At 42.1% G+C, this 25,477-nt stretch overlaps 1 protein-coding gene across 4 annotated transcripts in view; it reads right to left on the reverse strand.

The window, feature by feature from the left end:
* Positions 1-25,477, reverse strand: part of LHFPL2 (LHFPL tetraspan subfamily member 2) — a 455,941-nt gene that overhangs the window by 94,717 nt on the left and 335,747 nt on the right. For all 4 annotated transcript variants that reach the window (XM_033929476.1, XM_033929484.1, XM_033929504.1 and 1 more), the window contains 2 exons: positions 17,432-17,560; positions 4,509-5,328 (listed from right to left, as the gene is read on the reverse strand). In XM_033929476.1, the coding sequence (XP_033785367.1) occupies positions 4,509-4,938 (430 nt within the window). In that variant the 5' untranslated portion in view covers positions 4,939-5,328; positions 17,432-17,560. The remainder of the gene's footprint in view (positions 1-4,508; positions 5,329-17,431; positions 17,561-25,477) is intronic.

A 25,477-nucleotide genomic window follows, 5' to 3' on the forward strand; every position in this document is an offset into this window, starting at 1 on the left:
GTTTGTGACAGTTGACTGGTTACTGAGGAAATTAAGGGGGGGGGGCAAGGGCCAGAGGCCACAGAGAGTGGAGTTTGGTGCCTGACAATGATGAACTCCCACTCAACTCCCCCCACCTTATGCAAACATTCATACATATGTTGTTGTGATGCTTTGTGGCTAGATTGTTATTTGTTATGAGTTGTCACAGTGGGGTACCTGAGACATATGGAGGTTTTTTTCAATGCAAATATAAGATAGAAAGGTTGATTGATGGAGGTGGGTCATGGAGAACTAGTTTGGGTTAGACCAGATGGGGCACTGGGAAAGTGAGCCTTCAGTTAGCAATACGGTAATGGACTATCAGAAGATAGTTGGGTTTACATATATGGTCATATGATCCTTTAGCTAGTAATAGGGCAAATGGCCCTGTGGGCACAGTTGATTTATATATGTGGTAGTGTTGCGTTGTACAGCAGTAGCGTTAGCCAGCCAGCCAATTCTGGGTGGGCCTGAGCCCCACATGGGTGGGCACAAAGTTTTCTCTGCCCCACCCCACAATATAAATACATGAGCTAACAAGGATTCCCAAGGTCTGTCAGCTGAACACTTCTCTGAAGGTAGCCAGAACATCCTTTTACCAAGCTTACCAAGCTTGGCAGTTAGCAGCAACATCCCTAAGCCACTGATGCTGGCACACAAGTACACTGGGCCCCCTGCCCCGCCCCACCCCACCATGTGCCTAGGCGGAAACAGGAAGCTGCGTCAGAGGGAAGCTTTGGGCAAGCAGCACCGCTTGCACAATTACAGTTCCCGTTGCCTTTCTTACCCGCGTTGCTTGCTTGTCTTACTTTCCGTCGATGGGGGGGGGCTGCATTGCCAATCGGGGTGGGGCTCACGTTACTGATCGGTGGGGGAGGGGGCCGCATTGCCGATTGATGCTGGAGGGGCCCATCGCCATTTAGAAAAAACAGTGTTGATGCCCTCCTTCATCGGGCCCCCTCCCCATTTCGGGCCCTAGGCATGTGCCTATTTGGCCTATTGGTTAATCCTGCCCTGCATTCATGCTTAGTTGTAAGTGGTGCAAGGATGCTGTGACCGACTGCAGAGCTTGGCAGAAGGGAGTTCTGGCCATCTTTGAAAAAGGTACTCAGATGGAGATGCCTGGGGATCCCTATCAGCAAGGGTCAGGACTGGTGTTAGACCCGCTAGGCCCCAGGTCAGAAATTAAAGGATGGTTTCATTCCTTGCCTTCTTTCCTATTTCCCTACCTGCCATTACTATTACACCAACAGAACCTCACCAAATACAGAACAAGGGATCACAAATTAGAAATAAAAATATTTAGACAAAAAGTAAACTGGAAACCCCAAAGAACTTAAACGTAGCATTTAATGCAATGCTAGAGACATAAAAATAGAAAAGCATTTCCTTTTCTACTGAACACAATACCAAGGCATTTGCTATGCACATTTCCCAAAGCTAACATATTCCACATAAAAATAGCTATACTGGATCAGACCAATGGTCCATCTAGCCCAGTATCCTGTTTCCACAGTGGTCAATCCAGGTCCTCACAGAAACCCAAATAGTAACAACATTCCATGTTACCCATCCAAGGGCAAGCAGTGGCTTTTCCCATGTATGTATCAATAGCAGACTATGGACTTTTTCTCCAAGAATTTGTCCAAACCATGTTTAAATCCAGCTACGCTAACCACTGTTATTAAATCCTCTGGAACTTGTTCCATTTAAAACATTAAAAATAAAATGCTTTTTTCCTATCTTTGTCGGAACATTTTATTCTGCCATCATGTTGGTTCCAGTTTCTCTTTTCTGCTGTCCTGTCTCTCTGCTAATTCTTCTTCAAGTGACTGTTGTCCATTCGTCTTTTCTCCTCTCTTCTATCTATTCCCTCACTATACCTGCCTCTGACATCTTGATCATTCCTTTTTAGCTCTTTTCTGCCTCTCTCTCACCCTTCTTCTTCTTTTTACCTATCAAATTTCCATCTTCTTTCACCCACTAGCTCTCCCATTCCTCATCTCACTCCTTCCTGAACCCTTCATTCTCTTTCATCTTTAATCTACTCCCCATTACCACATTTCTACCCTCTGTAATCACTATCCTCTCATTCCTTTCCTTGCCAGTCCTCCCCTCTCCCTCCCGTCCTTTCCAATAGAGTTCCCCCATTCCTAGCATCTAACTCCCTTCACCTTTCTAGCCCAGCATTTTTTCCCTTTTCTTCCCCACCCTCATAGTCTGACCTCTCCCTTTCCCTTCTCTCTTCCCTTCTGTCCTCTCTACATGGTCCAGCATTTCTCCCTCTTTCATCCCTAATTCCTATTGTCCAGCATCTCTCCATCACTCCCTTCTTCTCCTGGATCCATCTCCCTCTCTCTCCCCTCTCCATCACTCCCTTCTTCTCCTGGATCCATCTCCCTCTCTCTCCCCTCTCCAGCAGCTGCTGTGATCTCTCTTACAACCTCATTGCTCCCATTGCCCCAGGTACATTAGATAGATTATGAGCCCACTGGGACAGAGAAAAATGCTTGAGTACCTGAATACATTCATGTAAAGCATGTAACCCCCTTATAATTTATGGTGAGCTCTCCAACCCCCCCCCCCCAGAACCTACTGTGATCCACCTCCTGTGAACCACCCCAATAGGTAGGTATAGACCTTTTTGTTATCATTTTTGTGTGGTGGAAGGGGGTCAATGTGGGGGAGACTTACCTTGATGCATGCAGTGGTTATCTTGTCAGTTGGGGCACCTTTGTGGCATTTGGACCCTTCCACAACAGGTCCAGTTCTAAACATATAAGTTCTGTCCAGGATGTCTTGCAAAATGTTTGATTAGCGCTGCAAGACATCCATGTTTAACCCACTCTTGAGACCGCCCAAAGCCCAACCATAGCATGTCTCCACCATGCCCATCTTGTGCTTTGGATGTACAGAGGCTGGAACACCTCGCTAGACGTACAGAAAGACGGTTCTGATTATTGGCAATTGAATGGCGATTAGGATGTCCAAGTGCTGATTTAGGATGCTTTTTGGATGTCTAAGTTTTTTTATTATGATCCTGAAATTTTATAACAGTGCACCTAACTTTTAGGAATGCCCACGATCTGCCCATGCTCCTCTCCTGGTCAAACCTCTTTTTGATATTACTAGAATTTACACTCTCCACCTTATAGAATGTGCTTAGAAAGCTGTGTGCATAACCTCTAATTAGTGCAAATCAGCATAAATTATTAGCACTAATTAATTTCTTAAACATTAAGTTATGCACACAAATCTGTGCTTTGTACAGATTTGAATGGGCAATTTAGGTCATACTATACAGAATCTAGGCCTGTTAATAAGTTGCATTAACGTGTATTATCATATTAATGTACCTTAGTAAATCTAATGGAAGAAATATTCTGCAATACTGCGTAATCTGGCTAATACATTTCTTTGAGGCTGTTTTCAACTCCTAATTCCCACTCACCAAAAATACCTATGTCCATACTATCATTCTCTCTGCAAGAAACTCCCCAACCCCTATCTGTCCCATTGCCCTGTCTGTACGGATTGTAAGCTCTTCTGAGCAGGGACCATCTATTACATGTGAAATGAACAACACTGTGTATGCCTTTCAGCACTATAGAAATGATAAATAGTAGTAATATAATTTAAATTGTATTAAATGGTGGTTTTCTCAGGGACATGTTTAGGCCCAGGAAGGAAAATAGTACCTTACGGAATTATTGAGATCTACACATATAACTTTCCACACAAAAACTACCCCTAGGTTCAAATGTCTGCAGGTACTCCACAAGTGTGAACATTTTCAAAGGGAAAGTGCATGTGTGCCAAGCACATAGAGGCAAGGGACTTGTAGACTTTGTACTTGGGCAAGCTGTTCTAAACATTGGTCCACACAGCTTAGAAAATGAACTTGTTTTTTCCCCAGGTCTTTCAGGCACAAACATCCACAAAAAAATGGAACTGTTCAGCCTGAATGGCACTCTAGATAGTTCTGTGCATTACCTGCCAGTGAAGTAAACCCCAAGGGAAAATGCAGCCATTACTTCAATGGGAAAGGCTCTTGCAGTACTGGCTTGTAAATCTACCAGTTACAGTGCCTGGCACCTTGTCAATATGCCAGCTTCTAGAAATATGAGATACACCAACAAAGCTAATTGCCTGACACCCAACAAGAAATGGATTTAGGAAATGTAGGTAGTTAGCCCTGTTCCTGCTCTCCCCAAGTTCTGTGTCAGTAACAACTTATCTATGTGAAGAGAAAATGTTTGGAAATGAAAACTGATTCCAGTTTTACTTGGCACCCGTCACACTGTATTCATTCTGATGGTCAATTTTGACTATTGCATAGTACAATACGGTCTTTCATGAACTTAAAGCTGTACAAAAACTGAACAGCAGAAATCTGCTAAACTAAACATGCCTGAAGACTGACTAGGAAATGCTTCAGGATTCTTTCATCACTCGGCTTATTACAGACACGGTTGCTGCACACTTACCTGCAATTCCTTGGAGCAGCCCACACACATTAAAAATACTTTTCTTCATTACACTTTGGATACACATGGTAAAAACCGACACAAAAGCCACAGTACAGAGAATCAAGATCCCCACGGCCAAGAAAATAGCTGTCGCCTGCCAGAAACCGCTTGCAATTTCATTGAAGTTCTCAGCATAGGGTCCACACAGAGTTTCCCGTCTGAAATACTGCACCGTGGGGTTTTTAATACAGCGTCCGTAGATGCCCAAAGTTGGATAGTAAGCTTCGTCTGAGCCTCCTGTCCTATTGTCGGTCCCTTCACTGCCTGTGGCTTTTCCTTTACCAATTAGCCAGTCGGCACTCATAAAGGCAATGAGCTCTGCAAAGGCAACAATTATGCTTAGGAGAGTCCACAGCATCGAGCGGCAGGTTACAATGACATGACACATGGTGGAGTTTTCAGTACCTGAGGTCAATTAAGTTAAGCTTCTGAAATCTGAAGTGAAAAATATATAAAATAAAAAATGGATTTATAAAAAAAAAAAAAAATCCCTTGAAAACACTCAAACACAACAACAAAAAAATTTCCACAATGGTTGTTTTAGCCAGTTCCCCAAAGTAGAGATGTAATACTGTATATCCTTTAGACAAGGTTTGCTGCCTGAAGGTTTGTAATTTTGGTGCTCATTTGCTCATGATGTCTTGGCTTCTCCCTTTTTCCCTCTCCAGCTGCTGAGTACTGAAGTGTGCACGCCTTTGTTAATATTCATCCCAGTATATGACGCTACAGTTGTGCCGGGGAGTTCCCAAAGACGGCCCACTAGTTTAACATCACACACCTATAGGAAAATAGAAAAAAAAATGAAATGTTAAATGGCAAAATGATTAAGACTCCACCCCCCATCCCCGAAACACCGCAGGAAATTAGTCTGACTTCTGTCAAAAAAAAAAGGCAAAGAAAAGGAGTCTGAATTGACATGTGAAAGGGCTTGCCAGATGCAGACTGTTGGAAACTTCCCAGGCTTAGCTTCTCAGCTGTGATTAATCTGTTCAACTACAGCATGGACTTTGTTTGCTTAGCTACTTGACTCTCCCAGGAACAGTTTGTAGAAAGCTACAGGTCAAGGCATTTCGTAAAAAAATAATGAAAGGATAAATAAAAGGTAGCTTAAGACAATTACAAGTTCGTTTCTGAAGTTCAGACTGGTAAGCTGCTCATACATGCTTAGGGTCCCTCCACCCGCCTGCAGTGTCTTCTCTCCACAGCCGTGGGGTCTGAAACTCTAAAGTGAAGCAGAATGCAGTGCGTGTCCAGGAGAGGCTTTCTGGGCGATGGTGAAGACATGTGTTTTGTGTCAATATCACTTCTCTTCAAGGGAAACTGTTTTATTGGCTCTAAACACTCCTTGTATCACAGATATGTTAAAGAAAGAGGCACACTGCAGTTGAACAGATTCAGGGGCTGCCACACACCAACTTGTCATACTTTATGGATGTTGTAAGTAATCACTAATTTTTCAGCTGGGACTGTTTCGAGATCAAAAAAGCTGAAGGCGAGCCGACAAAGATCTTCCTACTTAGGGCCATGACACCAACCAAAGTTTCTGAACTTCTGTCCCCACCACAACACCTGGCCTCAGTCACACATGCAGAAAACAGAAAAAACCCTTTTCAAATACAAACCCACAAATTAAAAGTACAATTGTACACAAATGAATCCCTAATATGCCAGACTGCACACAGTACACCACCAAAGAAATAGAAAGAAATGCATTTCTTCCTGAACAGTTCAAATGATAAAAACAGATGTAAATGTTCAAAACTGACTATTTCAATCACTAAATTGAAAATAAAAACATTTTTCTAATTTGTTATCTGGCAATTTTATTTTTCTGATTATCCACATGCATGGAATGAGATTCTGACATATATACGTCAGCAGGAGAATTTGTATAACTTTAAAGAAATTATTGAAGAGGCTTTTGTTTTGCAAGATGAAATATAGGAATGATATTCAAGATAGAAAGTTGAGTGCTGGTCGCTGAAATGTTTTTTACAGTCTGTGCTTAGTTTGTACTGTATGTATTGATGCTTATAATTGCATAAGTATTTACTGTGACCCGCTTTGTATAAAGCGGGATACAAATAAAATATACTATAAACTATTTTGCTCCCTCTTTGCTCTTATGTTTCCATGGCCTCCTTATGCATTTGCTGTTTCTTTTCTCTCCTTCTTCACCTCTTGCACTACATCCATCTTTGACACTGATTTTCATATTCAGTTTTCTTCCATTTTTCTGCCTCCATCTCAAATCTATCTTTCCAGCTCTTCCCCTCTCCTGCATCCATGTGTATCATCTCTTCCCTCTCTTCTCTCCCACTTTCCTCCTTCCATGTGCACCATCTCTTCCCACTCTTCCCTTTCCCTCCATCCATGTGCATCATCTCCTTCCTTTCCTGTCTGCCCCTTTCATTCAGCATCTTTTCCTTTTTTTCCTTCCCCATTCCCCCGGTTCCACAAAATGTTCTCCCCACCCAGTTCTGAAGCTCTCCTCACCACAAAATCTACATGGTTGCCGGCATGGGAGTAATTTTCTTGAACTGTCCGTGCCCTCCTCTGCACTGTTACTTTTCTGTGGTCCGCCCAAGTGGAAACAGGAAGTTGCTTCGAAAGAGGGTGAACCGCGACAAAAGAACAGTACAGAAGAGGCCACGGCAGTGCTGGAGAATTGAAGAACAATGGCTTAGGCACTTTTGTCCTTCACTATCCGCTCCACCTGCCCCTGACCGACATCACACTTACAGTTCCGGGATTCAGGAAGCCAACGCCAATGCTCTGTGCTGGTGAAGGGTCTTGAGCATCTGCACATGCTCAAGGCCTGCTGGTTCCCATCCTCTGGGATTCTTGAAGGGAGTCCAGCAAGTCTTGAGTACGCGCAGACACTCAAGACCCTTCACCAGCGTTGGTGTCAGCTTTCCGAGTCCTGGAACTGTAAGTGCGATGTTGGTCTGGGGCAGGATAGTACAAGATAGGAATGTCGGTCATTGGGGTGGGGGGAGGGAGATTGCAATGCCAGTCATCAGGGAGGATAGCAGTGCTGGTCATCAGAGGGGGGTGGAAGACAGAAGTGCTGGTCATCGGAGGTGGGAAGGGGAGACAACAGTGCCGGTCATCGGAGGGGTGGAGGATAGCAGTGCCGTGGAATGGGGTGGGGTGGAAAATAGCAGTGTTGGTCATTGGGTAGGGAGGGGAGGAAAAAACGCACCATCATAAAAAAGGAGGTCAAATATAAATTGAGGCCCCCGTTTTTGGGTCATTTTTTTGGCCCTAAATTATTCGTTTATATTTGGGCATATACAGTATTCACTATACAACTCCTCAGTATCTCTCCTCTCATGTCTCTCCCTATACTCCACCCCAGCAACTCCATTCATCAGGTGAGCCTCTCTTGTCAGTACCCTTCTCCTCAACTGCCAACTCCGTTCCTCTGTTCCTTCTATCTGCACTAGTTGCCGTACCTTAAGAAGGACATGGCGTTACTCGAGAGGGTTCAGAGGAGAGCGACGCGTCTGATAAAAGGGATGGAAAACCTTTCATACGCTGAGAGACTGGAGAAACTGGGTCTCTTTTCCCTGGAGAAGAGGAGACTTAGAGGGGATATGTTAGAGACTTAAAAGATTATGAAGGGAATAGAAAGAGTAGAGAGGGACAGATTCTTCAAACTTTCAAAAAATAAAAGAACAAGAGGCATTCGGAAAAGTTGAAAGGGGACAGATTCAAAACGAATGCTAGGAAGTTCTTCTTTACCCAACGTGTGGTGGACACTTGGAATGCGCTTCCAGAGGGCGTAATAGGGCAGAGTATGGTACTGGGGTTCAAGAAAGGATTAGACAATTTCCTGCTGGAAAAGGGGATAGAGGGGTATAGATAGAGGATTACTGCACAGGTCCTGGACCTGTTGCGCCGCCGCGTGAGCGGACTGCTGGGCACGATGGACCTCAAGTCTGACCCAGCAGATGCATTGCTTATGTTCTTATGTTCTCACTGTATGCCTGGAACAACTTGCCTGACTCATTGCATCGAGCCCCATCTCTGGTAGTCTTCAAGTCCAGGCTGAAAGCCCACTTTTTTGAAGCTGCATCTTAGTCCTATCCTGATCCTACCCCCTCCACCTCTTCAGTCCCTTGAAGTCACTTTTATCGTCTACATCTGTCATAATTAGATTGTAAGCTCTTTTGAGCAGGGACCATCTTTGCGTGTTTAATATACAGTGCTCTGTGCATCTTGTAGCGCTTTAGAAATAATAAATAGTAGTAAATTACAGTTTGAATTTCAGATTACCATCTCTTGTGTTCAACCAATGATAAAAATCCTACAGCTAGGATCTCGGTTCCAAAGCATAAAAAGGCTATCAAACATTTCCAAAGCTTTAATCTCATTATTTTTTTTTAATGATTTATACAAGAAGGCAAGTTAAGCACATAGACACTGGTACAAAATTTTCACAGTAACAGAAATAAAAATCCTATGAAATACAACATAGGCAAAATAGCATGAGTCCAGGTTTTGGTTCTTATAACCCAGACTCGACCAACAAGAAACTACCCCACAGCAAGTCCACCCTTTCCTTCCCCCCTCCCCCCTAGCCAATTCTCTCAATGACTAACAGTAGGCAACAAAGGTACCACTGGTTTTTGTGATCTATTTATAATTTGACTCTTTACAGTGGGGGACAGAATATCCAGATAAGAGGACCAGACAGAAAGACCTTACTCCGGCTTCTAGAGAAATGAGCCGACACAGATTCCCGCTTAATCTCATTCCTAAAAAAAATGTACAGTGAGGAATATCTTTTCAAGTTTGCAACATATAAATTAGCTATATCAGGGGCTAAAGAAGGCCCTGTAGCTGTACACTTGACTTGTTGGAAAAACCTCCCTTGAAAGTACAAGTAATTTTTAGTCAAGGCTATTGGCGCCAAGGTTAAGATAAAGCCAGCCAGCATTCTACAACTAAATCCTTCCTCTATATTAGCTAGTGCCTCTTTTTGTGATATTTGTGAGGGAATCAGATGTGATTTGATAAAGCTGGCTCGTAGTCATCTAACAATTTGATCATATACACATATGTATGAATTAATTTGTTGTATTAGTGGTCTCAGAAACTGGTCCAAAACATGATAGAGATTCCTGAGCTGATCTACTGCAGGATATAATTGGTCTACCATGTTTATTCTCTAAGTATCTTAGGCAGGGTACTGTCAGTGACCTAAGAATAAGAAAATCTTTCTTTGTTTCAGTAACTAAGCCTATTGTAAAAACTACCGTATTTTCATGCATATAACACGCATACGCGTATAGCGCGCGGGTCCAAACAATTTGTGTAAAATGTTTTTATATAGCACGCACACGCGTATACCGCGCATGCTGCTATAACCTCCTCCCGCCACTCCCGCTTACTCCCTCTTCTGGCCTGCGAACCGGCATCCTCCCCCCCGCTCGCGTCACCCCCTCTCTCCCCCCGCGATCCTACATCCCCCCCAGCACTGCAAAGACATCGGTCGCTTACCCGATTGGGCACCGGCACCAGCACCAATGCACAGGACGTGCCAGTGCCAGTGCCCGAAGATCCTCCCTCGCTGGGCTGGGCGGTGCGAGGGAGATCCTCTCTCTTCCCTGTGCCGGGCTGGACTGGGCTTTGAGCATTTGTGCATGCTCAAAGCCTTCTGGTCTCGCTCTCTCCGAGATTCTGAATCTGAGAATCTCGGAGAGAGCGAGACCAGAAGACTATGAGCATGCGCAAATGCTCAAAGCCCAGTCCAGCCCGGCACAGGGAAGAGGGAGGATCTCCCTCGCACCACCCAGCCCAGCCCAGCCCAACGAGGGAGGATTTTCGGGCACTGGCACTGGCATATCCTGTGCATTGGTGCTGGTGCCGGTGCCCAATCGGGTAAGCGACCGATGTCTTTGCAGTGTTGGGGGGATGTAGGATCGCGGGGGAGGGGGGGTGACGCGAGCGGGGGGGAGGTTGCCGGATCGCACTGAAAAAAAAATTTGTATAACGCGCTCACACATATAACGCGCATGGTTATACTCGGTTTGTAAAATCGTGTATAACGCGCGCGTTATATGCGTGAAAATACGGTAATTCAACAATATCTGAGAATTCCTCAAGTCAGTCGTTCCCAAACCTGCTCCTGAAGACACGCCAGCCAGTCAGGCTTTCAGGATATTCACGATGAATATTCATGAGAGATTTCCATGCACTGCCTCCACTATATGCAAATCTCACTCATGAATATTCAGTATCCACTATCTACTCTCTCTAAAAGATCCCACATGCCGGTCCCACACTTTCTTGAATTCAAATATCTTTCTCAATATACACTCATTGAGGACCAGATTCTCCAAATGGCACCTACATTGGTGGCTGCTTACAAAAGTGGCGCAAATCACATGTCAATCACACAATGGTGCTGTTTGGAGAATCGTGGCTACGTGAAACGTAGGCACCAGAAATGTAGGCCAGGGTTTTAAAGGCCTACATTTTCGGCACCTAACTTTCATGAAAATCACATCTACAGAGGTGTCTAATGGTACCTAAGGCCAATTTTGGCATTAACCACGCCTACAGTGGCTATAGGCACCACAAGGAACCTCCTTAGTTGGGACAAAATTGCCTAAGGGTACCTCCATTTTTTGTAACTACTGCACTGCTTAAATCAATCAAACTGATTAAATTAAGTGGCAATTGTGCAGTTTAGAGAATTTGCTCCCAATGTTGTGTATCAAAGGTTCCCGAACCTGCTCCTAGAGGCTCTCCAGCCAGTCAGGCTTTCAGGATATCCACAATAAATATTCATGAGAGATTTCATGCACTGCCTCCACTGTATGCAAATCTCTCTCATGAACATTCCGTATCCACTACCTTCTCTCCCTTATAATAGGGATATTTTGACTGGAGTCTCAAGGAAAGACCTCTGCCCCTGCCTGACATGTTTCAGTATCTTGCCTGCATCAGGGTCTAACATCACAAATGTTATAAAATACTACTCAAAACACCAAATCCAAAAAGTATATATCAGGAGCATAGGCAGAAATGAATTTCTAGGTGGGCCCAAGTGTTTCCTCTCTCCCCCTCAAATTCCAGCATTAAAATACCTGGCAGCTTCTGGCAAATGACATCTTCACCTGGTGGGGTTTAGGGATCCTTGCCAGATACACTGAAGAAGTGTACCACTGCCGGGAGGGCCTGAACCCAAAGTATGTGGGCCCTTGACACTCAGGCCCAGCTGTGGTTAAGCTATAGGTATAAATAACTACATTAATGGGTCACAAGTATTTCCTTTCCAAATAAATCCACTCCAGCAGTTTAAAATGCACAGTGACACCTCTAGATGTACTTGTGATCCTTTTATGTAGTTTTTTAAATATCTTTTGAATTTAGTGCTTTGACTAGATTGCCAGTGGTACTGTACAATGTTTATGAAGTTAGCACCTGATGCAGGCAAAATGCCAAAACATGTTGGGATAAGTGAATTCTGGTACATGAGTAAAGACTAGACACTGTTCTGCTGTGATCAAACAAGAGAGTAAGGATTCTAAAACTGATATTGCAATCTATTTGGGGGGACAAATGATCTGACCAAAATGATATACTTGAAGCACAGAGAGCTTTCCAGAAGCTGGGGAAGGGTCTGAAACCTTTGATATAGTGTAGCTTTTTCTGCTTACCTGTGGTAAGGGAGCGGAAAAACTTCATAATGTAGAGAAGTTCATTAAGTGGCTCAAAGCCTGGTGTCAACAAGAAGGTTTTAGATACATAGGAGGATAATGCAATATATGAAAAAATAAAAAGCGTACATCTTTCTATGGTAGGAAGGATACTCAAGTGAGAAATTCAGACAGTAAATTACTAGATGTTTAAACTAGAGTGTGGGAGTGACAAAGTAGGTGGAATAAAAAAGTTACCCCCCCAAAATGCAACAGCAGGGGGGAAAGTAATTATAACACCATCATCAGCAAAGGAGAAGGGGACAACAGACATAATGCCATACAGAAGATACCAGTAAAATGTTGCTGGAAAGCAATGAACGCAAATGCTTTTAGTTTAACTAAGTTCAGGATCCACAAGTCCTAATGTTAGAGGCTGACTTGGATATTGTTGCTATCACAGAGACATGGTTTAATGATTCTCATTAGTGTGACATAAACATATTGGGCTATAACCTTTTTAGAAACGATAGAGATGGCCATTAAAGGGTGGAGGAGTGGAGCTGTATATGAAAACCAATATTAAACCAGCTTAAATACAGGGGTCCTGGGGAATGGAGGAAGCATTATGGATCAGCTTGAAGAGAGAAAATGGAACCTCTTACACATGCAGGGGTCATCTATAGGCCTCCAATGCATACAGAGAAGCTGGACAGAGGGCCTGTGTATGAAAAGACTGAGTCTGAAAAGAAAGGTGCTGTTACTAGGAGATTTCAGACTTCCTGATGCAGACTGTAACATTCCAACTGCACAATCAGAAAGAAGCATCAGAGATTGTGGATGCTCTTCAAAGCACTCTGTCAGACAAATGGTGTTGGAACTAGAGAATGACAAGGGGATAGGAAATCACGGTAAACAACAGTAAAAAAAAAGAGTCAACAGCTTTTTACATGGGTGTGGGAGCAATGATTTTTACCACCCTGTGGGAATGGTATAAAGCTTGCTCCCAACGGGGACCCCCCCAATTATTGCTCCTCAAGTCACCTTCCGATCCTTACACAGAATGTGCATGAATAGATCTGTGATAGGCTTGTCTAACAAAGTTCGATATTAAAGATGTAGAAGAGTGCACAAGCCTGGTTGATGCTGCTCGCAGCCTTCCCTCTGCCGAGTCCTTCCTTAAGATGCAACTTCCTCTTTGTGCAAAGACAAGAAGTTGCATCATAAGGAGGGGCCTGGCAGAGAGAGGGCTGCGAGCAGCATCAACCAGGCTTGTGCACTCTTCTACATTTTTAATATCGAACTTTGTTAGACAAGCCTATCACAGATCTATTCATGCACATTCTTTGGTGTATCCATCTTTTAAGGGCATTCTTTCTAGGTCTTTATTTTCTTGTTCTTTGTCATTTATTTTTATTTCAATTTGGAATGAATTACTGGTTAATCTAAGAATGTAACAAGAACACAAGCAAGTAGGAAATAAACTATAAATACAACAACCCTACTGTAGATGTAGTGCAGGTATCAACAAATCAAACAACACCCAAGTGTCAGAGTGAGAAAGAAAAAGCCTCAGAACCTCACCACCTCTCTATTTGAATATGAATAGGTGGCTAATGGGGTGGTCACTGGCATAAAAAACCTCCTTCACTACAATCACAGTGCTTAAAGTTAACAAAGAACCCTGATAGAAGGCTGGTAGTTCCACAGTTTCAATGGAGGTGCTAAGGGCCAGTGCTTAAGATAAAGAATAACTCCAGCTGCATGTTTTTAAAGAGCCATTGTCACAGAGAGATACTGAAAAATAACAGAAACTCAAGTCTTTGAGGGACAGGCCTCACCCCTGGTTTCGGTCTCTTCACACCTCATATACCCCCCACACAAATCTCTACCTCTCTCTATATTCACTTTCACTCGCTCTAGATTTTGGCTTTTTTCCCTCTCTGTCCCCTGTTCCCACATACACAGCCTTTCACCTACTCCAAGACACAAAGGACAACCTGTCTTTTCTCTCTCATTTACACATAGGAGCAGTTTCTAAATCTAACCGTATAATAGAATATCTTTCTGTACATTAGTAACCAAGCATATTTTTTATATATCATTCTACTAAGCATTGCATCTCTGTTATATTAAGTCTATTTCTACACAATATATGTTATGCAATCACTCTTGGCTGTCATTGTCATTAATTATACTTCCTGCTGAACCTCTCTGACGGTAGTGAACCCAGGACCTAGGGTGCAATGTAGGGCCATAACCTTATATTTTGGGAACTCGTCTAGTTGTGTGCCCACAAAAATTGAAGCTAGAGTGATATTTAAATTTGGATCCATATGCTATAAGGTGTTACATGGCCTTACAGCAGATTATCTTGTGGATCATTTTACATTTGCCAACTCTAGACATTTACAATGCTTTCTTGCATTTTTTGCCTTTCCTTCAGTTAAGGACTGTCGGTACGAAAAATACTTTCATAGACTATTCCCATTTCAAGCAGTAATAAGAGATAAAGAGTTCAATCATTTAATAGTTAATTCTGCATCCTCTCAACACTTTAGGAAATTGTTGAAAACCTACTTATATGATACATTTTTTTAATTAGAAATTTTGTACCTCACTGTAAGTGTTCAGTATCTTTGAATTGTGAACTGCATAGAACTGGAAGGTACTGTTATGTTATGTTATAGCTAGGAGGCTAAGCTGCATAGAGTGAGGAATTGGCAGCACCAAAAGGCTGTATCCTGTTCTAAAATACATGTGAAATGGGCATACATTTGCCATGTACTAACGTCATATCTCATGCCTTAGGAAAATGATGTCACAAAAGCCCCCATGTTTTTAGGCTAAGAGAAAAATATTTGTCTTCAGTTTCAAAAAGAAAGTTATAAGTAAGCATACATTCAGCATTGCCAGCAAAACCCAGAACTTATTACTCATTTATGACACCTTGACTAATCTACCTTCTCCTTTAAATGGTTGGCAATTTAAAAAAAACTAAGCTGGCTGTGTAATAAACCAGTGTTAAAGGGCAAGCAACCACAAAGTCCAATGTACCTTACTAGGTGGGGATTAGTGATAAGGATGTAAAACAAAATATTACATTACAATTTATTTATATACCGCAGGACTGTGAAGCTCTATCCCAAACTTAAGAGAAAGCTATGCAGTAAGGGAAGGCAACTGAAAAAAATGCATTGCTGTTGGCTAATTATGGTTGCCATGTTCAAACATCATCATCATTACAATGAACTGATAGATAAAGTCTCGAAAACTAGTCAAAAATATATTCAGTTAGGCCAAGAAAAAGGATCACCTGCAATAGGCCACCTTGTGACCTTGAGGAAGTCACTTAACTCTCCATTGCCTTAGATACAGGTTTAGATTGTAAGACTTCTGGAGACAGGGTTGAATAGGGGTAGTGGAACGTCTTTTTGTTTGGGGGGGTGCCCATGTTCTGCTCCAGACCCTGCCCCCATAATAATAGTACTAATTGTAATGCCATTTCTTCCATTCATTCTTCATATACACACAATATAATCTTATTAACAATATATAATGGTAACCACAAAATTAAACTACACAAAGCACACTGAAACATCTGGATTCCTTAATGCCATGTTCTGAAAAGCTAATACAACAAGGCTAGTCAACTCCATTCTACCCCTATTTAAAATGTAATACAAATCAAACACACAGATCATCACATAAAAAGCCTCTCCTTTCTCAGCCTTCAATGATTGCTTCTTTAATAAGAATTCCATCTACTAGTTTAATATTTAATTCAGCTGTACCATTCCATATCTAATTAGCTCAAAAAGGTGCACATGGTACCTGAAAAGTTAAAATTGTCAAGCTACTAAAATATTTCTTCTTACTGATAATGGGCTATAAACAGCATCTGGGACAACTCCCCTTGTACTCTATAACCTCCTCCCTGAAGCTCTCCTCTACAGCACCCCCACCATCACCACCACCAATGTTCTCCAGCCCACTTCCCAATGTTCTTCCAAGAAGACACAGTGCAACACTGGAGAAAGAGAAATAATGATGAATGTTCCCCTGAATTGTTCAAAATATAAAGATAGCAGAAGTAAATTTTGAAAACTGATATATTACAATCATTATACTATAGGTTAACAAATATAAATAAAACAAAATTTGGGTAATATGATAACATTTTATTAGACTAAATACAATTATCAATTAGCTATTAGAGGACAAAACCTCTTTCCTCAGGTCAGGACAGTATATAACAGTTATAGTACCCTGTTCAGAAGTAATCATGAGGAAGCTGGATTTAGAGTGTTGTGGTGAAAATAGGCAGAAGAACCATCAGCAATCTGAGATACACAGATGATACTACCTTGTTTCCTCAAAAATAAGCCCTAGTTCCTGGATTCGCGAGCAACAGCGCGTCTCCTGCCCCTTCTCCCCACCATGCAGCTGACCCCCGCTGATCCTCCCATCCCTCCCTTCCATCTGAACCCCGCCGACCGCGAGCCCTACATACCTCCTTCCAGAGCAGCGTCGGTAGCACTCTAAACTGGCTGCTTCACGGCCTTCTCCTGCTGGGACCTTCTGTGTGCTGCATCACTGATGATGTCATCAGTGATGCGGCAGAGGGAATCACCGGCAGGAGAAGGCCACGAAGCAGCCTGTTTAAAGTGCTGCCGGCGCTACTCTGGAGGGAGGTATGTAGGGATCGCAGTTGGCGGGATTCGTGAGATGGGTGAGATTTTATCAGTTTATCCACCATGAAAATTTCTATATAAAAAAGCAGTAAAAAAAGCCGTAAGATCCGGTGAGGAAGTAGTACATAAAGCCTGGGACAATGAATACATTTGAATCTTAGGTGGTACTTCTGAGGATTGGGGACATATAAGATTGAATGTGAAGAATATATTGGAGGTGTTATATTTACACACTCTGGGTAAAAAGACCCTGTTTTATAAAGGCACAAAATATGAGGCCATAAATCGAACTTAGACTGAAGTTGCAAACATGTATATCATATTTATAATCCATGCAACTGCACATATTTTTATAAAGAATGCATCCATGATAGTGCCCACATGTGCATTACATAAACTAATGCCTTAAGAACCCCCGGGCAATTTTATAAAAGCCCATTTTTGGGTGTAAAACAGGGTTTTACATACAAAGCAAGTTTGATTAAATTATCTCCGTAACTCTAACTGGGTTGCATAAAAAGCCTTAATGTCTTACCTTCACGTTGGCTTTCTCCTGTTGTATTCTTTTTTTTTTTACTTAGGCTTTACACTTTCAAACATCCAGTCCAGAGTTATGAAATGAGAAATTGTATCATCCGACATGCCAGGGACCAAAATCACACATCTATAAAGAGCCAACAGATAAAACTCATGAATAATGATGTGCATAGAACAGGAGATAAGATGGAAGCACATACTTCTTGCAGAAATACCTTAATAAAAATGTAATTATGCACAATATTTCATGATGACAGAGCTGCTAAGTTACCCAGTTCCTGGAGGGAGATTTTTTGCTATCATGGGTGAACTTACATCTCAAAGCAGTGTGGTATTTGTAGTCCATGATTCTACCCATTAAAACCAGTGCTGCTGGTCACAAAATTCATAAGGGATAGATTTACCAGAAATCCAGGACTGGCCTGAAAACTTTATCCAGGAACTGGGTAAGTTGGCACTAAATTAGAAATGCTTTTGTTTTCATAACACACCCATATAGAGAAAAGCTCAGCAATATTGAAGCTATGATCCTACACATACTAATCCTGCTTATAAGATTATAGATGGATCTTACTTTATCCTTCGGCAAATTTTACAAGCTTTTTTGTTATACTGTTAGGAACTGATCAGACCACATGAACATGATACTGTGAGTGGAGCAAAACGTGTTCCTGGACTGCTCCAAGGGCTTGCGCACCACCCAACCCCATCACATGCTTATGTATACGAAAGAGAAGATTTTAACCTCTCCAGGCAGCAGATGAGTCATTTATAGGTAGGGTTACCATTTTTTGGGCCGCAAAAATCAGGACACATGGCCCCGCCATGTTCTGCCTCTGGCTAGGCCCCATTCTGCCCCAGACCTGCCCAGTTCCGCCTTCAGCTCCACCACAGCCCCTCCCAGTTCTGCCTCAAGCTCCCCCCCCCACCTGCTCTCTTCTTCCCGAGACACTCCAGCTGCGTCTGGAGCATGTGCGGATGTGTGTGACATCATCCGCGCATGCTCAGATGCCCTCCAAATGTGGCTGGAGCTCGTCACTGCTTTCCAAAACCCGAACAAACTGCCGGGTTTTGGAAGTCTATCCGGGACCCCAGACATCTGGTAACCCTATTTATGGGCAGATATATTTTATGAAATGGGGTGCTGCCATGGTGTTTACAGCTAAAAAATTATGATACACTGACACAATAGAATACAATGTACATATTTATATTTCACCAAACTCCCCGTAGAGCAGGGGTGTCAAAGTCCCTCCTCGAGGGCCGTAATCCAGTCGGGTTTTCAGGATTTCCCCAATGAATATGCATTGAAAGCAGTGCATGCACATAGATCTCATGCATATTCATTGGGGAAATCCTGAAAACCCGACTGGATTCCGGCCCTCGAGGACCGACTTTGACACCTGTGCCGTAGAGAGACCAAATCAGATTACAAATAAGAAGCCAGAGTAAAATTCAGGGAAGTACATGCAATGGGTCACTGAAAAGTTCTCAGCCCAACCAGCAAAGCTGGGGCAGTCTCAATCGAGGCCTATACACTTAGTCCAGTGATTTTCCACCTTTATCATTCCGTCAGAAAAATATGGAACACAAAAAGTGGAAAATCATTGGACTAAATGTATAGCCATCAATGTAGAGTGCACCAACTTTGTAGGTTGGGCTGAGAATGCATATCTCAGCTAATCAATTCAACAGTCATACAAGAATCCAAAACACATCTTAAGAAAGAAACTTACAAAATAGAAATGTTTCAAGTGATAGCAAAAAACTAGAGAGTGAAGAGTTCTAGTTAACCTATTCCAAATTGCAGGCGCTTGATGTGTGAAAGAATGCAATCCTTGTATTGACGGAAATTGCAAAATTAAATTGTCCTTTGTCTTCCAACTTTAACAGGCCTATGAAAAGATAGAATAGTAATATTTTCTGAATTTATACCTTCAAATACTGTCTACAGCAGGGGTCTCAAAGTCCCTCCTTGAGAGCCGCAATCCAGTCGGGTTTTCAGGATTTCCCCAATGAATATGCATTGAAAGTAGTACATGGACATAGATCTCATGCATATTCATTGGGGAAATCCTGAAAACCCGACTGGATTGCGGCCCTCAAGGAGGGACTTTGAGACCCCTGGTCTACAGTATACCAGACATGCCATTTTACACATAATTCTATGCATAAAGCATAGACAGTGAAGGTTTTACATGATCTATTTATGAGATTTGCTAATCAGTTCAGTAGCTTTATTGTGTAATATTTGGAGTTCAGATTGTAGATGTAGTCACAAACCAGCACATAAAGCATTGTAGTAATCCAGATGCAAGAGTACCAATGCCTGAACTAAGTAGTGGAATTCTTCTTCTTTAAAAAGTGAGGGTACTGAAAATAGTTGATGCAATCTAAAGAATAAACTTTTATAGCTACTCAATTTATGTGCAAATCTAGAGTAGTTAAGCATGGTATCCAAAACAACCTCTAGGATTCTGATAGATTTTTCTACTGGCAAAAGAATCCCTGATAACAAAATAACAGAATTAGGCACCAAACTTACAGAGTTACTCAACTACATTAATTTTTCTCATGGTTAAGTTTCAATTTATGAATTAAACTCTAATTTTCCACTAACCTGATATATTCGTTAGTACCATAAACATTTTGGGTAAAATCATTGACTGTAGAAATCAAAATTAATATATCATCTGCATAGGAATAAAGGTACAGCTTCTCATATATAAAAAGAATAGGGAAAAGAATGGACCCTTGTGACAATCCACAAAATGGCCTCCGGGTATAGATAAGGAATTTTTCATTTTCACTTTATAAAGCCTACTGCACAAAAATTCTCAAAACTGTTTCAGAAATTCAAGCTCACTAAGGGCCCTGTTTACTAAAGTGCAGTAAGTTTTTGCACTGACTGTGTATTCTATGCAAAACACAAGGTAAGTGCAAAGTCTGTGTAGTACATGCAGGGAGTGTGGTCCATATCTGCCCTGCATGTACCACACAGGACAAAGCCATATCACATGACACTGTACTACGCTGTTTCTCAGCTCGGTCAGGATAACCACAATGAATATGCATGAAATGGATTTGCAGAAACTGCCTTCATTACATGCAAATTTCTTTTATACATATTCATTGTGTATATCCTGAAAACCTGACTGGTAATGGCTGAGTTGAGAAACACTGCTGAATTGCATGAAATGCCAGATATCCTACACTATATGGCACTGCAGATAATACAGTGTGCCTCTCGCAGAATAAAAAGTGACATGAGATATGCTGTGGCTGTGCTTCCTCCACTTAAATTTCCCTTACCAGATGAAAACCTTGGATGTCCTCCCACCATCAGATCCCTCTTTACATCCAAATCTCCACTCTGCGCTCCCATTTGTCTGTCCTTGACTCCCAACCCCCAAATCACACTACTTAACCTTCCCAATGTCATACCTCTCCAATTCCCTAACCTTCCTCTGACCTGCAAAATTCAAGGGCCTCCTCTTGACTTAAAGGCCCACACATGTGAGTATCTGACCCTCTACCCTCTTTGATCCTTCCACTACCCCCAGGCCTTACCCGGAGGTGTTTGTTGGTAATAAAGTGGGCCAGGGCAAGAGCTGTTCCCTTCAGCTCCTGTCCATCCAGTTGCAGCTCTCTAAATAGCCACCAAGACACCCCTGCAGTAGTTCCATGAAAGTACCACTAGGAGTCAGCCTTCCCTGTAAAAAGATTATCCAATAAACTATGTATTTATTCAATTTTCTATACTGTTCTTCCAAGGGATCTCAGAACAGTTTCCATAAATTTATTCAGGTACTCAAACATTTTCCCTATCTGTCCCGGTGGGCTCACACTCTACCTAATGTATCTGGGGCAATGGTGGGATTAAGTGACTTGCCCAGGGTCACAAGGAGCAGCATGGGTTTGAACCCACAACCTCAAGGCGCTGAGGCTGTAGCTTTAACTACTTCACCACACTTTCCCTCACTCTGGCTGTTTGAAAATACCTGGTTAAAGTTAACTAGACTAAACTTAATTAGACTAAGCTTGTGGAAGCTAACCAGCTAATACTGAATATCAGTGCTATTTGCTTCACTTTTAGCCACACCCCCTTGCTTGCTTCTTGTTGATCCCTTTACTTAATTGGCTAAGTTTTAAACTGAAGCAGTCAGGAGCCCCTGAAAATTAAAAACAAAAAATAATTTATCTGATTAAAACTCTTGAAGTTAACATGTTACGTTATCTGAATATTGACATCACTGACTTTAGATATACGTTGGGAAAAACAATTTTCAGAATTTTCTATTCATGTAAAATGTTTCTCTATTTGAGAAGAAAAATTTGTGTGTCCTTTACTGCACACTGACTACATACAAAAATTGCCTTATGTTATGAAAAATTACATAACCAACAAACAACAGTGGAGGTTAGAGAACGATGGTGTGCAATTTTATTCAACATATCATAGTCTTGTGCGGTGGCTCGACAGGCACGTGTTTCGGCCAATGCGGCCTGCTTCAGGAGCCTTTCTAACTCACGATCACAATTTCTCATATAATTAAGAAGCTGATGATTCAATGTAACTCGGGAAATAAAACGTAGAAGTACAGAAACTCACGCCAAGGCGTGCGCAGTGAGTTTCTGTACTTCTACGTTTCATTTCCCGAGTTACTTTGAATCATCAGCTTCTTAATTATATGAGAAATTGTGATCGTGAGTTAAAAAGACTCCTGAAGCAGGCCGCATTGGCTGAAACACGTACGTGTCGAGCCACCGCACCACACTATGATTTGTTGAATAAAACTGCACACCATCGTTCTCGAACCTCCACTGTTGTTTGTTGGTTCTGATTGTGTGTGTGGAGATTTCTTTCCTGGTTTTTGCTATGAAAACTTACATAACACCTCATGCAAATCTACAAACTAATGAAACTGTCATGAATACATGGAAAGTTGAACTAACCTATCTGGGCTGTCAGTATGTCAAGAGAAAATTACAAACCATACGAAAAGCCATCTATGCTGAGAACAACCTTGGCTACAGTTACTGACATATCCTAACTGCTGAGGAATGCACCAACTGGGAGCATGATCAGGGGTTTTCATTTGTTCTTAATACATCAAACACTTCATCATGGAACAATTTTAAAAGATAATTTGCCTACAAACTAATTTCCACTAAAAGACACCATGCATCTAAAACAGAAACATAGACTCCCCAAAGTACAGCAAACTGATTAATAATGAATGAAAGATGGAGAGGGGGGACGTAGCAGAGGAGTGTTAGCTTACTCCTGGACAGATGCATGGATGATCTCATCTATGAGAAACCCCAGCTGCTCCTTGTTCTGAAGAGGCGCTGAGTGAGGATCTGCTAAGGAGAAGAAAAATTCCATTGGAATATCCTACCTGCTGGCATTCAGACTTGGGAAAAGGTAAACTTGGGCTTCAGTAGGTTGTTTCATTGTCTTTCTCTTTTATCTTTTAGTTCAGTACTCTGTTTTTTCAGCAAAATCAGCTTAGGCAATAGTGTAGCCTTTAGAGTCTCTGATAGGGTTTTATATAAGTATAAAAAGTGTTTTAGTCTTGATTAGTATTTTAGGTTGCATTTAAGAGGATAAAATAAGATTAGATTAGGGCACAGATAGCAGTTGAGGAAAGTCTCTGTTTAATGTTTTAATCCCCTCCCACCATCCTCAGCCTTCACCCACCCTCCCCAGCACACACACATCCCAAGGCAGATCTTTTGATTTCTAGGCTCTTTGGCCAATTAGAAACAGAACATTGCTTTTGTAGAATTTTTTTCTGCTTTTTCTTCTTTTTTTTCCTCAGGTGAGTACTTCTGCAACAACAGTATGGCTGGGAAACATTGTGTCACCAAAGCTGTAGCTCAGGTTACAGCTTCTCTGTGCAGAGAATGTTAGCCAAGCAGAGGGAGTGATCCATGTGCAATCTGTCTTCAGCTTGAATATCTCATAAAGGAAGTAAAAGAAATGAGAAATGAAGTGGCAAGACAAAGAAGCATCTGTGAGAATGAGATGACCTCAGAGAAAATAGAATATCAGTAGCAGGAACTGGTTGAGTAGAAGGTGACAGAGGGTAGTGGTCAATAGAGATCACTCTGAGGTTACCAGTGGTGTGCCTCAAGGTTTGATTCTTGGGCCTATTCTATTTAACATTTTTGTAAGCGATATCACTGAAGGGCTGTCAGGTAAGATTTGCCTCTTTGCAGATGATACCAAAATCTGCAATAGAATAGATACCTCTGATGGTGTGGTTAACATGAGAAAGGATCTAGCAAAGCTTGAAGAATAGTGTGAAATTTGGAAGCTAAGATTTAATGCTAAGAAATGCAAGGTTATGCAAGGTTATGCATTTGGGCTGCAAAAACTCGAGGGAACGGTACAGTTTAGGGGGTGAAGAACTTTTGTGCATGAAATAGGAGCGGGACTTGGGTGTGATCTTAATGTGGACAAACAGGTTGAAAAGTTGATAGCAAAAGCTAGAAGGATGCTTGGGTGCATAGGGAAAGGTATTGCCAGGAGCAAAAAGAATGTATTGATGCCCCTATATAAGACTCTGGTGAGACCTAATTTAAAATACTATGGACAATTCTGGAGTCCACACCTTCAAAAAGATATAAAGAGGATGGTGTCAGTCCAGAGGAAGGCTTCTTCATAAGGTGTATGGGGATAGACTTAAAGATCTCAATATGTATACTCTGGAGGAAAGGTTGAAGAGGGGAGATACGATAGAAATGTTCAACCAATAGTACTACACGGTGTTTTTTAATCTAGTGTATACACTCAATCAGTACCTCACTAGTCCCTTGAGGAAGGCATTTACCGAAACTGGGATCCTAGTTGGGATCACAACAGAAGAGAGTGCTTCTCTTTGTTGGACTAGTTTATAGACAAATAAACGTAGCACTATTGGTTGGCCTTAGACATCTCACTTGCCTCTTTTTGCTTTGTAATTTTTTTCAAGGTAGGTTTTGTGCTTTTCTTGCTTTCTGTTACTGAATATCAGAGTGAGACCATGAATTTGTGTTCTATTTTCCTGGCTAAGACCCCGATTCACTAAGGCCACGGATCGGATCCAATCTGCGGTCGGGGGGGCTGATTCTCGAATTATCCTCATGCAAATGAGGGTGATCGGAATCACGCCCCCAATCGACTGCCAAGATCGCTCTACAGTGATCCCAATGCATGCGCAGATCACCTGTGGATGGTCTGCGCATGCGCTGGCCCTCCGTGCCCAGCAGAGCAGGAAACTTTACTTTGTTTTGCTTTTTTTTTTCTTCACAAGCCCATAGTTTTAACCCGCATGGGCTTGCACTGCAGGGAAGGGCAGGAGATCGGGGCAGAGAGCAGAGAAGCAGGGCAGAGAGCAGGGCGGCAGAAGGCAGGGCAGTCGGAAAGGACCTGAGCGACTGGTCCTCAGCAGTTGCTTATTTTTGGATTGGTCAGCCCAGTCGGTGTCCCTCATTTTTTTTTTTTTTTACTGAATCACTGCCTACCTACATTTGAATGCCATTCTCCCTCATTTGCATGCGTGGATCGGAGGATGATCGGGACAGAGGCTAGTGAATCGGGTCGGAGGGAAATCGGCTCACAAAGGAGTCGCTATGTGGGCTTGATCGGTGGGCTTAGTGAATCTAGCCCTAAGAGACTAATGGATTTACCCTCAAATTCTGTATATGGTGCCTAAAGTTATGTACATATATCAGTATACATAGCTGATGTACATGCACAACTTAATTAATTGGCCTAATTGGTGCTGAGAATTGGCAATTAACACTTCATAATTGATGCTAATTGGGACTAATTAAAAGTTATGTGCACAGTTTGTAAAGCGCAATTCTGTAAAAAGTATGCACCAATGGCAGACTGGATGGGCCATTTGGCCTTTGTCTGCTATCATGCTTCTATGAAGAGAAGTTGGAAAGAGTATCATCGGTTTTCCCAACTTACTGTGTTTTGCTTAATTTTTTTTTGTTTCAGTAATATTTATCCACACTAAAAGAAAATAAAGCAAAACTCATCAAAAAT

This window comes from Geotrypetes seraphini, chromosome 1 (genome assembly GCF_902459505.1).
Source record: "Geotrypetes seraphini chromosome 1, aGeoSer1.1, whole genome shotgun sequence".
NCBI classification, from domain to species: Eukaryota; Metazoa; Chordata; class Amphibia; order Gymnophiona; family Dermophiidae; genus Geotrypetes; species Geotrypetes seraphini.